General features: G+C 52.9%; 2 protein-coding genes across 2 annotated transcripts in view; one reads left to right on the top strand and one right to left on the bottom strand.

Moving 5' to 3' along the window:
• LOC136461155 (LRR receptor-like serine/threonine-protein kinase RGI3) overlaps positions 1-14,920 on the bottom strand; it is a gene marked incomplete at its 5' end in the record, with an annotated part of 143,524 nt that overhangs the window by 52,056 nt on the left and 76,548 nt on the right. The gene's annotated exons all lie outside the window — the stretch shown is intronic.
• On the top strand, positions 7,078-14,764 carry LOC136456818 (probable methyltransferase PMT11). The gene is made up of 9 exons (XM_066456801.1): positions 7,078-8,509; positions 8,919-9,068; positions 9,151-9,421; positions 9,742-9,852; positions 10,536-10,695; positions 11,996-12,253; positions 12,977-13,099; positions 13,442-13,519; positions 14,197-14,764. The coding sequence occupies exons 1-9, from the start codon at positions 7,799-7,801 to the stop codon at positions 14,399-14,401; spliced, it is 2,067 nt and encodes a 688-aa protein (XP_066312898.1). The 5' UTR covers positions 7,078-7,798; the 3' UTR covers positions 14,402-14,764.

The raw sequence follows: 14,920 nt of genomic DNA, 5'->3' as shown, positions 1-14,920 counted from the left end.
ATAATTGGGGTGGTCATCGCGATCAAAGGTGATCGCCTTCCAAGACCAGTCGAGGTACCGGGGAGTGGCCACCTTAACCGAGAAGACCTCCTAGCGCTCCTTCTTTTGCTGACACACCATGAGGCACACTGAAGGCCCGCCAAAGATCATGAAGGCATTGTGCACCTCGGAGAACCCATCGTCCTTGTCGTTGTCCCTATCGCCGGTGCCCTTCTTCTTGGCATCGTCGTTGGGGAGCCCAAGCTTGGCGTAGTAACGCCGGAGCATGGTGCACTCTTCGAGGGTGTGCTTCATCGGGCCTTGGTGGTAAGGGCAGGGCTTCTTAAGCATGTCGTCGAAGAGCCCGAGGCCTCTAGCGGGGCCTCGGGGATTCTTGCGATCTGCAGCCATGACTAGATCAGCCTCGAGGACCTCCTACTTCTCCTGGTGACCCTTTTTTCTTGGGGAGGTGGGGGCCGAGGCCCCAGGGGCCTCATCCCTCTGCTTCCCCTTGGCGTCGTTGTCGGGGAAGATGGCACCAACAGCCTCTTTGCCCGAGGCGAAGTTGGTGGCGATGTCGAGGAGCGCGGTCACCGTGGTCGGTATGTTCCGTCCTAACTCTTGGACTAGGTCTCGGCAGGAGGTGTCGGAGAGGAACGCCTGGACAATTTCCGAGTCACCGACACTGGGCAACTCGGTGCATTGCTTGGAGAAGCATCGGATGAAGTCTCGGAGAGACTCGTCCGGCCTCTGGTGACAACTCTTGAGGTCCCAAGAGTTCCCAGGGCGCACGTATGTGCCCTGGAAATTCCCGATGAAGACCTTTACCAAGTCGCGCCAGTTGTTGATCTGCAAGGGAGGGAGGTGTTCGAGCTAGGCTCACGCTGAGTCTGATAGGAACAAGGGGAGATTGCGGATGATGAGCAGGTCATCGTCTACGCTGCCTAGCTGACAAGCTAGGCGGTAATCGGCCAGCCATAGCTCGGGGTTGGTCTCACCGCTGTACTTTGAGAGGTTGGTCAATTGTCGAAACTGAGCCGGGAAGTGGGCGCCGCGGATGGCCTTGCTAAAGACTCGAGGGCCAGGTGGCCTAGGAGAAGGACTGTGGTCCTCCCCACTGTCGTAGCGACTGCCTCGGTGTGGGTGGTAGCCTCGGGCGGGCCCATCGTTGTCGTGGCGCCGTCGCCTGCTGACCACATCGTGGTCGCCTTGCGCCTCACGTCAGTCACTGAGGCAGTCATGCACAGAGGGGGCCTTGTTGGCTGTCGGTGCCCGAGCGGGCTCAGGATGAACCGAGGCCTCTCTATCCTACCGAGGCAGTGCCGCGGGTAGTTCCGAGGTGCCCCCGCATCGTCGAGAGGCGGAACTTTCGGCCTACTGTACCGCGGTGGTCTCAAGGAGGTCTCGGAACTCATCGTGGACCCATCGCCCCTCCGAGGTAGAGGGCTCGGGCATTGTTCGGAGTAGCATCGCTGCTGCCGTGACATTTTGGCTAGCGCGATTAAAGATAGGGGGTTGCTCGCCCCCTTTGTCGTTGTTGATACGGTGGTTGACGTCATGAGCCCTCCACCGGGCTGCTTCGCCATTACCACGACCCCGCTGCTCCTTCTCAAGAGTGTCTCGAAGCTGCTGCAGAAGGAGTCGGTCTTGTTCGACCTTGGCCTAAAGCTCACGAAGCTGCTCCAGATCTTGGCGTCGAAGTTCCTCAGGGGCGGGGTTCTCGTCCTCATCGCTTGTGCTCGGCACCTCGAGCTCGACATTGAAGCACTCACGAGTGGGATCATGAGTGCCTTCGTCATCGGAGTCGGTGTAGCCGAAGCAGTAGTCGCTTGCGGCCATGAAGCGGCGCATGGCTTTAGGGTCACGGAGCTCAGAGAAGTCCACTCCGGCCCACGCCTCGTCCTCCTTCGAGGAGTCAGCGTGGGTGTGGGTCGGGGTTGTGGCGATGAGGTCGAGGGCAAAACGTTGGTGGCATCCTAGGGGCTCTGTGTGAGCAGAAGCGTAGGCGGCGGTGACATTGCCCAACCCGAAGGGGTATGGGGATGATGTTGTCACCAGGCTCCGCTCCGCCGGAGTCGACTCCTCAGGAGGTGGCGGGGCAGAGCTTGATGACGGGGCGTTGCTGCGCGCCACCGACGTCTTTCCCTTGCCCAGGCTTAAGCTAGACAGGTCCCTAGCCAGGGACTCTATACCAACAGCCGGGTATGGGATACTGGTGGAGCGCGGTGCGTCGCCCTGAGCTCGCGCGGTGTCGGGGTGGTCCCGCCCGCGTCGTGCCTGGCGAGCACGACGAGAGCAGCGGCCTGGGCGCCGCCTGCACCTAGGCTGCTGGTGCGTGATGTCGTCGTCGGTCGGTGGGGCTCTGGGTGGGAGGAGTACCATATCATACTCATATCCTAGAGACATGAACTCTAGGCTCCCGAACCAGATCACCATGCCAAGACGCAGTGGTCGCACGGGGTCTACCATCCGAAACTTGTTGAGATGACTAAGCTAACACGCAGTATGGTCCCCTACCTAGCGCGCCAACTGTCGGTGTTTTGGGTCCGGCAGGTCCTCAACCGACTAGTGAGAGTGTACTGCGTGCCCCTAATCCTGGATGGTGATGCAAAGAGACACAAGGTTTATACTGGTTCAGGCAATTGGTGCCCTACGTCCAGTCTGAGAGAGTGATCTTGTATTCCTTGCACCGAGGTGCTTGTAGTAGGGGTTTACAAGCTGAGCGAGAGAGGAAGCTAGTCCAAGGTCTCTGCGTAGAGTGGCGTGGGTTGCTTGAGATGTTGATCTCTTATGGTGAGGGAGCGTGTGTGTTACAGAGCGTTGTGCGTTGCTTGCACGTGTGTGTCCCTTCCCTAGAAGCGGCCCTAGTCACTCCCTTTTATAGTCGAAGGGAGGCACAGGGGCGGTACATGTATTTGCTACGTGGCGTGTTGTGAGTAGAGGTGGTATGTCCGAGCCCTGCAGCTCGTCACTATGGTGGCATGGTCGGTGGAGCGGCTTTGTCCTCGGTGCACTGGAGCGATGCGCCGGTCACGCCTGATCCTGTGCGACGTGGGAGCTCATATGGTGGCATGCACACCTTCTTCTGTTGGAGGCGTGCTGGTCACTGTATGTTTGACCGGTGCGGAGAGCCGAGGCTGGGTAGATGCGACGGCGCGGGTGGGCTAATTCCGAGGCTACAGGAGCTTGGCCCTGTGCACGACGTGGGGGCTCCTGCAGCTTGACGCAGGGCATGACACGTACTGTAGACGACGTGCCGGTCCTAGAGTGCTGACAACGTAGAGAGCCGAGGCCCAGTCGGTGCCGAGGCTGAACCATTTTGGGGGGCTCGACGGGCGTGAGTCCTGAGGCTACAGGAGCCTAGAAGCGGATAGCCGAGGCTCGAAGGGAGTAGTTGGTTTTGTACGTTGATTCCGAGGCTATAGGGACCCGAACTTGACTTTCCATGTCGCGCTGTCCTTGAAGCAGGGTTTAGGCAGCACAGTGCAGCACGAGTGTCAGCCGTGGGCATAGTGCCGAGCACAGCGGCCGGTAACCCCTGCCCCGTCCTATCCCAGATGGCATGGCGTTGATGTGACTCCCGTCTCGTCGGCCACTCCGCTGTATCATGCCATCATTCGGCTGACGTCACGGGAGTGGTTGGATGCGTTAGTTGGATGCGACGTCATGTCAGAGAAGTCGGTCAAGGCGGCGGTGATAGGGTTGATGCCGAGCCAGCCTCGAGCGAGTCGGTAACTGAGTGCTCGTCCGAGGCCTCGTGGCGCGGGGCCTCGGGCGAATCGGTACCTCGTCCGAGGCCTTGTGGCGTGGGGCCTCGGGCGAGTCGAAGAATCGGTACCTCGTTCGAGGCCTTGTGGCGCGGGGCCTCGGGCGAGTCGGAGAATTGGTACCTCGTCCGAGGCCTTGTGGCGCGAGGCATCGGGCGAGTCGGAGAATCGGTACCTCGTCCGAGGCCTTGTGGCGCGGGGCCTCGGGCGAGTCGGAGAATCGGTATCTCGTCCGAGGCCTTATGGCGCGGGGCCTTGGGCGAGTCAGAGAATCGGTACCTCGTCCGAGGCCTTGCGCGTGGGGCCTCGGGCGAGTCGGAGAATCGGTACCTCATCCGAGGCCTCGTGGTTTCGTTCTGGGCTGAGCCCGCTTTGGGTGAGCCCGGATACTGTTTGAGGTGGGCCGGGTGGTCGAGCCGGGCCTCGGTTAAGGTGGGGGTTTGCCGGTGGTTGTCTCTTGGCTTCGATATTTATAAGGTCTAAGCGATTTTTTCGGTTCTTGCTTAGGGGATCCTTTTTATGGTACCCGACACAATGCTCAAAAACTATGGAGTTTTGTGCAAAATCTGCTTCTTGGTAGGAGCAACCTTGAGGCTGACATCAACCTGCCAGTCTATTGATGCAACCAGTATTGGCATTTCGTCAAGCACCTTGTGTGCGTGCTCTTGAATGCTCTCCTCCAGATGTCCATCACGATTGTTGACACGGTTGTAAGAAGATGGGGGCAGGCAGCTGCCCCGCCTCGGCGGCTCACACTGATGCGCCGCCATCCGTGGCCCGCCCTCTACCTCAGCCGCGCTCGCACCACGCCTCCGCTGTCCGTGGTCACGCCGCTCCGCCTCGGCCGTGCAGATGCGCCGGCGCCGTCGTGCGTGGTCATGCCACCCCGCGACTCCGCTACTGGCCTACTGCGACTGCACCTTCGCTGTCCGCAGCCACACCGCCCCTCGCCCCCGCCGCAACGCCACGCCGGGGCCAGGGTAGGGCGAGGCACCCTCGGCCACCGACGTGGCAGCGAGTTGGCATGCTCCCCGGCTTGGGCGCTGCTGGCTCCCGGTGTGGGATGTGGCCGGCTCCACAGCGGTTGCGCGGTCGGCCCTGCTCATCGATGCTGAGCGAGCGTATGGGTAGACGCGCCGAAAAGATTCGCAAGGTTCCAGGATCATGAAGAACTGCTTCTTCTACCTTGTGAACCACCGGGGTAAGGGCGGGATGGCGGCGGTCGAACGGCCTCACAGATGGGTTGGCCCAAGGCTGGGGTAGGCAGCGACCGGATGTCCTCCGCAGATGGCATCGGGACTGAGGCTAGGGCAGGCAGCGGCTGGACGCCTCCATAGACGTGGTCGGGGCCGAGGACGGGGCAAGCGTCGGTGACTGGACGCCGCCTGCGCAGATGCGCGTTGTTGTGACCGGGCGAGACGGGGAGGAGAGGGGGGGCGGACGAGTGGTGCCGCGGCCAAGCGCGAGGCAAGGTGGGTGGCGACGAGTGGTGACGACCGGAGGGGAGCGCGAGTCAAGGTGGATGACGTGCGCCTAGGCAGCTGGCCCATATGTCGGCGCAAATAGGAGTTAGCGTGGTATATAGGCTTCACCACGGCTGGTAGACGGGTCCTCTTCGTATTTTTTAGCTATAGATATAGATATAGATCAGTCATCACCGAGGGACCGTTTGGTAGAGATTCTCTATCGGCTCCTAGAGCTATTTTGCAGCTCCCTTCACCGAACGCCTCAACAGAGAACGGCTCCTCAGGAGGAGCACCTGAAATCGTGGTGACGTAAGCGAGGAGAGAGAAGAGGAGCCGAAAATACTAGCTTCCACTGGCTTCGCCTCGCATTGGTGGCCCCCACGCGCAGCCATGGCCGTCTTTGCCCTTGAGGAGGCGCGGGGGCACGGTCGGGGTAGGACCTGCCGGCGCGGGAAGGGACGACCGCGTAGTCGCGTGGCGCAGGCGGCGCGCCTGCCTGGAGGGATGGCGGCACGGTCGCGCGGCGGCGAGCGCAGGCAGCGCGCCCTCGCTGGGAAGAGCACAGGTGACGCGCACGTGTAGGAGGAGCGGCTCCACCGACGTGCTGGGTCGCGGGTTCGAGAAGGAGATGCGGATGGCTGTGGGTGTGGAAAGGAGGTGCGGATGGCCACGTACGGTTCGGTCGAGCAGATAAGGTCGAGGAAAGAAAAAGAGAAAAAGAAAAAAGGGTGTTATGGACATTTCGTCCTTTTGGATTAACACGATAAGCTGTTTTCTCGAACGGTCCCAACGAACTGTTTCAGTTCTTCTAGTTAATCTGCTCCAAAGCTGAAGCCACAAATGAAGCTGTTTTAACCAGAGCTGGACCAAACGAGCCCTGACCTTCACGATCCCATCCCTTAAGGTCTCTGATTTATGGGACGGGGATGGGATGGCTCCTCCATTTTCTGTTTGGTTGACGAGGGACGGGATCGACCCATTTTGTGTTTGGTTCATAGACATAAAAAGTGGGATGGGCTACCGACAAGTGGGACCCATTTGTAAGTTTTTTCTTTTTTTTAATCTTTTTTCTTCTCTTCTCCGTGTCTCTTCCTCTCTCTCCTTATCTCTTCCTCCCGACGCCTGCTCCATACCTTGGTCGCGCGTCGCCCCTCGTTTCTTCCCCGACAAGCACGACCGTGGCCCGCCTGGGGACTCCTCCGCCGGCGAGGCCAGCTGGCCACCCGCCCCGTGCCTCTTCCGTCCTCCGCCTCGAGCTCGGCCGCCCACCGCCATGGGCCTCCTCTACCCCGAGCTCGGCAGCGAGCCACTGAGCGCTTCCTCCGCCGCCGAGCTCAGCCACACGGCACAAGGCCGGATCCCGCCCGCGCGCTCGCAGGGTTGGCCCACGCGGTGGCGCCGAACCTCGCTCACTCTTCCTCTTCCCCCCCCTGCTCCGCCGGACCTATGCGCGCCGCCACCTCTTCCTCGCCCGCGCGGCATGGCTGGCGGCAGTGATGAACCGCGCGGCATGGCCGCCGCCGGAGCTCACCCACATGCGCCACCTCTCGCTGCCCGCGCTCGTCTTCCCCGTCGTGGCTCATCCTAGGGAGGACGACTCTGTCTGTCCAAAAAACAGGGATGGGAGTCACGGCATCAACTGAGAATATTTCTAGATAGGACAAAGGTAGGACGGCCTCACCTCTCAACTAAACAGCTCCAAAGTAGGATCATCCCACTCTCATCCCACCCCATGCTACCAACCAAACATTACCCTAGAGTAACTCTAGCTGGATCCCTGTTTAAACCTAAATAGCTAAATATATGTGGCCAGATAAAAAATCTAATACTAGAAGACCCCAAATTTATTGGCCCAACCAAATCCTCCCACCAGCCCCAATTCCTGTCGGGTCACCCCCGGCCCCCATCCCACCGCGCTCGTACGGAACCGCGGCTCCAGCGAGGGACGCGGCGGCTCCTCTCTCCCCTCCGACGCGCGGTCCGCTACCCCACCACGCTGGCCTCCTCCCTCCCCTCCGACGCTGCGGCTTCTGCCTCCCCTCCGACGCACTGGGGGAGGAGAAGAGGGAAGGTGGTCGCCGGCGAGGTCCGAGCGCGGAGCTCTGGCCAACGGCCAGTCGTCGCGCGGACGAGTGACAGGTCGAGCTCCGGCAGTCCGCCCCACGAGCGCGATTGCGAGCTTTGGCCTGCCACCATGCGTGCAAGCCCGTCTGGGATCTCCGGCCGCGCCGCCGCGCCGACGGGATCCGGCCGCCGCCACACGAGCGAGCCCTGCCGTCGCTCCGCCCCCGCACTCCGTTGCCTGCGCTCCTCCCCGTGGATCTGTGTGTGTGGAGGATGGGGAGAGAAGGTTTGACCCAATGACCAGCGGGTCCCTCGTGTCATTGTCTGCTCGGATGGATTTGGGAATCTTTGTTGGGGCTACTGCTGGAGATCAAGCAAAATATTAATCCAACAAAAAAAAAGGGAAAACACCCAAATCGCCTGCCCCTGGTGTTGCTCTACGCAGTGACGCATCGTCCCCGAACGACGCAGACGGACGCCAGGCACAGCGGCGACGTCTCCCCGAGGCCCGAGGGCCCAGCCATGAAGGCCCTGGGCGCGCACGGCGCCGACCTGCTCCGCGGTCCGCACCTCCTCCGCGCCGCCGTCCTCGCTTTCGCCGTTGCGCTCGCCTTCCTCGTTGGCTACCACTGGCCCAACGCCTCCCCACGCCTTGTCTTCTTCTCGTCCGCCTCCTCCTCGTCGGCGCCCAGGTCCTCCTCCCGCTCTCCTGCCGTCGCGCTCTCCCCCAACTCCAACATCTCCTTCGACCCGTCCCTGATCCCGACCCTCGCCACCCCGCCTGCTTCTCCTGCTCCCAATGCCTGCCCCCCGCCCTCACTACCACCGCCGACTCCGGCGCCGCCGCCTCCCCTCTTCCCCCCTTCACCACCAGCGCGCCTCGGCATCGTCGGCGAGGACGGCGCTATGCAGGACGACTTCGATACCGGCAGCGTCGGCGCCAACGACACCGATCTAGTCACCGACGAGACCGGGCCGCAGGGGCCTAGCAACGGGGGAGCCAGCGGCGGATCATCCAGGGTGCGGATTGGGAGGTTCCCAGTCTGCCCCGAGAGCATGAGGGAGTACATACCCTGCCTCGACAACGAGGAGGAGATCAAACGGCTGCCCTCGACGGAGCGCGGGGAGCGGTTTGAGCGGCACTGCCCTGCCAAGGACAAGGGTCTCAGCTGCCTCGTGCCGGCGCCCAACGGGTACAAGGCGCCCATCCCCTGGCCTCGGAGCAGAGATGAGGTGAGCATGTATTGGTGTTGGCCTTTGCCATTTCAGTAGCAACCCGAATGTACTGGCAATTCGCTGTATACATGTTACTAAGATAGAGTACTAATATGGCAAGGCTAACCTTCATCCACAATCTATGCGGAAGTTGATGATAAACCTTGTTTTTAGTTGCCAGGTTTCTTCGAATTTTATGGTTTTGCGACAAGGACTTAATCTGTACTTTTGTGTTCTACTTACTATGCCAGGCATTGAATGCTCATTTTGTAAATGCTAGTTGAAACAAACAAATGATTTACGCTGACATTTGATGAACGCATAAGTATTCAACTGTTCTATTTGACCTAGCTGACTTGGCTGATTTTGCAGAAACCAAAAATTTGAAGTTAAATGACTTTCTAATATGTTATTTGATTGGATGCAGGTCTGGTTTAGCAATGTGCCTCACACAAGATTGGTTGATGACAAAGGAGGACAGAATTGGATCACCAAGGTCAAAGATAAGTTCAGATTTCCTGGAGGCGGAACTCAATTCATTCATGGAGCAAATCAATACCTAGACCAGATTTCCCAGGTTTGATGTCAAATATTCTTCAAACTGCTTGAAATTTAATCCCGACTCTGACTAGAGCAACCTGTTCCCTCTGTTCATCCAGATGGTACCAAATGTTGCATTTGGATCTCATACTAGAGTTGTCCTGGATGTTGGCTGTGGAGTAGCAAGTTTTGGTGCATATTTACTTTCACGTGATGTCCTAACATTGTCCATAGCTCCAAAAGATGTTCATGAAAATCAGATACAGTTTGCTCTTGAACGTGGTGTGCCTGCAATGGTAGCAGCATTTGCAACGCGCCGATTATTATATCCAAGCCAAGCGTTTGACATAATCCATTGCTCACGCTGCCGAATAAATTGGACTCGTAACGGTGAGCTGTGATTGCTATATAATATTTTTTTAATTAACATTGCACTCTTTGTTTGTTGCCATGCTGTATCTTCGCAGTTAGGCTGAATGCTCACTTATCTCTCTTCCAAATTTGCCTAGTCTTTCTGCCTAGGTCTTCAGGGATGATATTTTGTTCAAATCTCAAAGAATATTTGTCATTGTTAGACGTTGAATTTATTTCGTGATTCTCAAAGCATAAAATATCTTTTCATTTAAACTTGACGGCAAAGATGATGTGCCACTTATCTATGTACGTTCCAAGTTTGCCTAAGTTTTGTTATCGTATTTGTTTATTTGAAGATGGTATCCTGCTCCTGGAGGTTAATAGATTGCTTAGAGCTGGAGGCTACTTTGCTTGGGCAGCTCAACCTGTTTATAAGCATGAAGAGGCCCAACAAGAGGCATGGCAAGGTATTTTCTACTTACTGTGTTGTACCTTTTCTTTTGTTAGAGTGATAACATACAACTCATGTATGAGTTTGGTAGCTCTTCTTTAATGCTCAAGATTTGTCATAATCAAATTCATTCTTTTAGTGCCTACTATCCTGCGTACAGCATACTTATAGCTGGCAAATTGTATAGTTTGTGTTTGTTGATGCGAAATGGCCAGTGTTCCTGTATACATTAAAACTCCTTGCCTTATTAGTTCAACTTCATGTATTTTGACTTGAATTTGTCCTTCTCATCACATGCTAAGTGTCCTCACATAAGTTAATTTCCATGATAGGTATTACCATTTTAGGCATTATTGTGACTATCCACTGACCAGTTAATGGCATCTGAACTTTGAGAATGTTTTCGTAATAATATATCCATGCAGAACTATATATCTATATAAGATGAAAAAGCTACCTATCAAATTGCTATTATAACTGAGGAGTGAGGACTCCTTTAATGCTAAGGGGTTTAGAGAAGTTGTTCTTTATTCTATTTAAAATTAAAATTTGAAAACACTTTATAGAATATATTCAGTGATAAGTATTTCTCTTGTCTAGATTTTTTGCATCATCAGTTTGATATGCTTACACTCAATGACTTGTTTTTTCTTTTGTTTGTCCGGAAACTATTGCTTATATATACAAAATCATGTGTAGAGATGGAAGACCTCACTACCCGACTTTGTTGGGAGCTTGTGAAGAAAGAGGGATATATTGCTATGTGGAGGAAACCCTTAAATAACTCTTGCTACATGAACCGTGGTCCTGCAGTCAAACCTCCACTTTGTGATGCTGATGATAACCCAGATGATGTCTGGTATTTGTCTAACTCATTTAGCCTGTTGCTATAATTGTTAATACATAATATCAATTTATTATCCTCTTCTGTAAGCTGGTCCCAGCCTTTCTTACTGCTGCTGAGTTCTATTTTGATGAGATTATGTATTCTTTATATCAAAGTTCGGCTAGGCGGCGACTACTCGGCGACTACGCGCGCCTAGTCGCTGGGCGAAGCCCGTCGCCGCGACTAGGGGCATAGTCGCGCATCGCGGCGCTAGGCGGCGCGCTAGGCCCCGCGAGGGCGCCGGGAGGACGAGGGGGCTGGGGGCCGCTCGCCGCACCAGAGGAAGGAGGCCAGGGGCCATGGAGCCGCCGAGATCCAGGCCCCGCGTGCCGGAGGGAGGAAGGAGAGGCGCGCCGCCGGGAGGACGAGGGGGCCGCTCGCCGCACCGGAGGAGAGGGAGGAGGGGGCCAAGGGCCGCGCTGCCGCCCAGATCCGGGACTGCGCGCCAGAGGGAGGGAGGTGACGCGCGCCGCCACGAGCGGGGCCGCCCCGCGCCGCCGGGAGGACGAGGGGCCGTGGGTCGCGCGCCGCGCCGGAGGAGAGGGAGGAGGGGCCGCACTCCGGAGGGGGGGGGGGGGGGGGGAGGCGCGCCACTGCCGCTGCCCTGCGCCTAGCGCACCGCCGAGAGAGGGAGAGAGAGATTTGGCATCGGAGGGAGGGAGGGAGAGAGAGGAGGGCCAGTGAGGGAGAGAGACGTGTGCGCCGTCGGTTGCAGTTTACCTAATTTCAGTTTTGATTGCAGTTGCAGTTTACCTACTGAATATCTAATGTGTACGCTCTGTTCCTACTGAATGATTGCAGTTGTAGTTTACTGAATGTCTAATGTGCATGCTCTGTTCCCTGTTATCTGTACTGCGGTTCATTGGTGAACTCTTGAATTTGAATGTAGGATGTCGACAGAACAAGGTGTTTCTACACCAGCAGCAACAGGAACTGAGGCTCTCTTTTTATACTTACTGTGACTCATATATAGTAGTTATATACATATATATAGTTATATACATAATATATATATAATTTATGGCTATATTGCCAAAACGCCTAGGAGCGCCTAGGACCGAGTACTCCCGACTAGGCGCTAGGCAATGGGTCAGCGCCTAGATTCCGCCTAGCGCCTAGCTGAACTTTGCTTTATATCAGATCTCATTGCGCCGTAAGTTTATATGGATTTATCTGATCAGCTTTTCATTTGTCACATTGGCAGTCATCCCTGTACATATCTTTGCTGCAAACCCCCCAATTTAATTATTCTTTACGTTCTATTTTATCTCAGGTATGTTAGTCTGAAAGCATGTATTAGTCGGCTTCCAGAGAATGCCGAAGCACCAACTCCTGTTCAATGGCCTGCACGCTTAATGGAGCCACCAAAGAGGCTTCAAGGTGTTGAAATGGATGCCTACTCATCAAAGAATGAGCTTTTCAAAGCAGAAACAAAATTTTGGGAGGACATAATTGACGGTTATATCCGTGTCTTTAAGTGGAGGAAGTTCAAACTCCGAAATGTAATGGACATGAGAGCTGGATTTGGAGGGTACTTTTCTCAAATCTCTTCCTTTCATTTGCTTCCTTGGATGTCTGATCACAAATATAAGTTCATTAGAACTTCTACATGGTCTCCAACATGACACTTTGACTAGCAAGATCTGTTAATATATTATCTGAAACAAAGAGTTATGTATTAAGCCCTTGTGCTTTCAACCTATGTGAAATTTAAGATATTGATGGTCAAATCTAAAAATGTGACTTAAGACAAACCTAAGTGGACTTATATCAGAGGAAGTATTTTATTTTCATTAATGAGATCTGCACTGTTATTGGAGTAATTAAATAATCCCCCAACCCAACACACACATACAATCACTGGCACTTTTGGATGAATGGCTGGAGTCTGCAACTAAAACAAAGATTAGCCGAACAAGGACATCTCTGGATGGGAAGAGCAAGGTTTTCTTAGGGAACTGTTTGAGGATGTTGTGCTATATTTGTACAAATAAATGTGTTCTCAAGTTACTTCTATCACCCACTTAGTTTAAAATGAATCTCTTCGCATCTAATTGTTCAATATTTTTAACTGTGATAGTTTTAGTGAAACCCTATCCATTCTGGGAAATCTATTCTTGTTTCTATTTTTCTTGTTGGTGGCTAGCTACCCTTTGCAGATAAAAAAATCTAGAACTTCTGTGCTTATGTATGGAGATGAGGCGATCTTGTTTATTTTTCTCACTCTTGTTTTTACTTCCCACTTTGTATGTAGGTTTGCAGCTGCATTGATCAGCCGGAAACTTGATTGGTGGGTGATGAATGTTGTTCCTGTTAGTGAGCCAAATACATTACCTGTAATTTTTGATCGGGGGCTTCTTGGAGTAGCTCATGACTGGTACACTTTTGCACATTCTTGGTTCTTTAAATATTATTTCTATTTTTCTAGATTCAAAATGGTTTACTTTGAATTTTATATACTGCAATCAATACTGTTCTGGATAGAGAACAGTGATCGTTCGCACTATTTCCTGATTGCCTCTTGTATTCCTGGACCGCTATGAATTCTTCTTTATCAGAATTCACAAGTCAGAATGAGTGGTCATAGATTAGTTTTAACCAGCGTGGCTGATTATAATGGTCAGCAAGCTTATTATTTGTTTTGATGTAATTGTATTAAACTTATAGCATCAAAATTTCTGCCCTGAATTGAATATTATGTTGCCTTTTCCATGGGTAGGTGTGAGCCCTTTGATACATACCCTAGGACGTATGATCTGCTGCATGCATCTGGTCTTTTCTCAAAGGAGCAGAAAAGGTATGCCCTTTATTTAATCATTGGAAGCTCGGAATAAGTCCAGTTTAGCCCCTGGACTCTTGCCTTGTCTAATTGTCATCCTCAGCTGTCATACTATTTAAATCTTACCTTAACTGTCAAAGCCGGTGCAATTTATACCATGAGCCCTCTCTAAGCGGCATTGCATTATGTTGCAGTGGTTTTTGGAGTCAACGATAGCACATGTGCCACATCAGCTGTGACGTGACACATTTGCGACCATTAATATTTAATACAGCAAGATGGAATTTTTGTCCTACAATCTCATACGAATCTTTTGATTTACATCCAATCAACACATTTAATTCTGAGGGTTGCTTGGGGTGGGGTTACAAAATTCACCACTTTTGCCAGATGGGTATAAGATTTGAATGGTATTGTAGTTTGGGGTAGAAAAAAATTAGATAAACGCTAGAGTTGAGGGGCTAAAAAAAGACATTCCTCAATTATTTTCTTATAGAAAGTGGCATTCTTTATATCTGTTTGGTTTGCTTTAATAACAGTAACAGAAGTGTAATTATTTCTCATAAGTCTTGCTAACTAAATCTGTGGAGATACCTCTGGATGTGAATAATTTTTAAACCTTTTGTGTGAGTCTACTGTTACCCAGATAGCCGATCAGGATGTAAATTCTAACTACACGCTTCAAATATTTCTAGGTGTAATATCTCTAGCATCTTGCTGGAGATGGCCCGGATACTCAGACCAGGTGGTAAAGCATATATTCGTGACCGGAAAGAAGTTATACAGGAGATCAAAGAAATAACGAATGCCATGGGGTGGCGTGGCACTATACGTGACACTGCCGAAGGCGCATATGCCAGTAGGAAGGTTTTGATGTGTGACAAGCCAATGGTGCATTAGGCAATCAGGGCAAGATCTGATGACACCTTTGGAATTTCGAATTGCCAAGCAGAGGTAATTTTCAGGCACTTTTTGGAACTGACAAGAGCTGCTGTCGAGACTGACATTTGTTCTGTAGATAGGGTTTGTCTAGGTCTAATTTGTAACGATTTGATTGATCATCCATTTGTACAATGATGATCGGTGTAATTCCTGAGATATGTCATTTTTTTGGTTGTATAATTGTCGTGGAAACCTTACAAAAGTGGAGATTTTTTTTTCTCCAGAAGAATGGTCATTTTCTTACTAAGAGGTGACCCATGGAAATATGGAATCATTGACTTTATTTCGCTTATTATGTCAGTATCATGATCTGGATTTGTATGCCTCAGATGAGAGGTTCTGATTCAGACTTGTCTGAGATATTCTGATTCAGATTTGACTCGGTATTGAATTGCCAGAAGAAGCAATGGGCATCTTTATATTAGAGAGAAAAAGACAGATCATAGAGGAGGCTATTTGAACACTGGATGTCTCTGT

This window comes from Miscanthus floridulus, chromosome 6, assembly GCF_019320115.1.
Source record: "Miscanthus floridulus cultivar M001 chromosome 6, ASM1932011v1, whole genome shotgun sequence".
Classification (NCBI taxonomy): Eukaryota; Viridiplantae; Streptophyta; class Magnoliopsida; order Poales; family Poaceae; genus Miscanthus; species Miscanthus floridulus.
The sequence above is the reverse complement of the archived record's forward strand: the minus strand, read 5'-3'. Positions and strand labels throughout refer to the sequence as shown.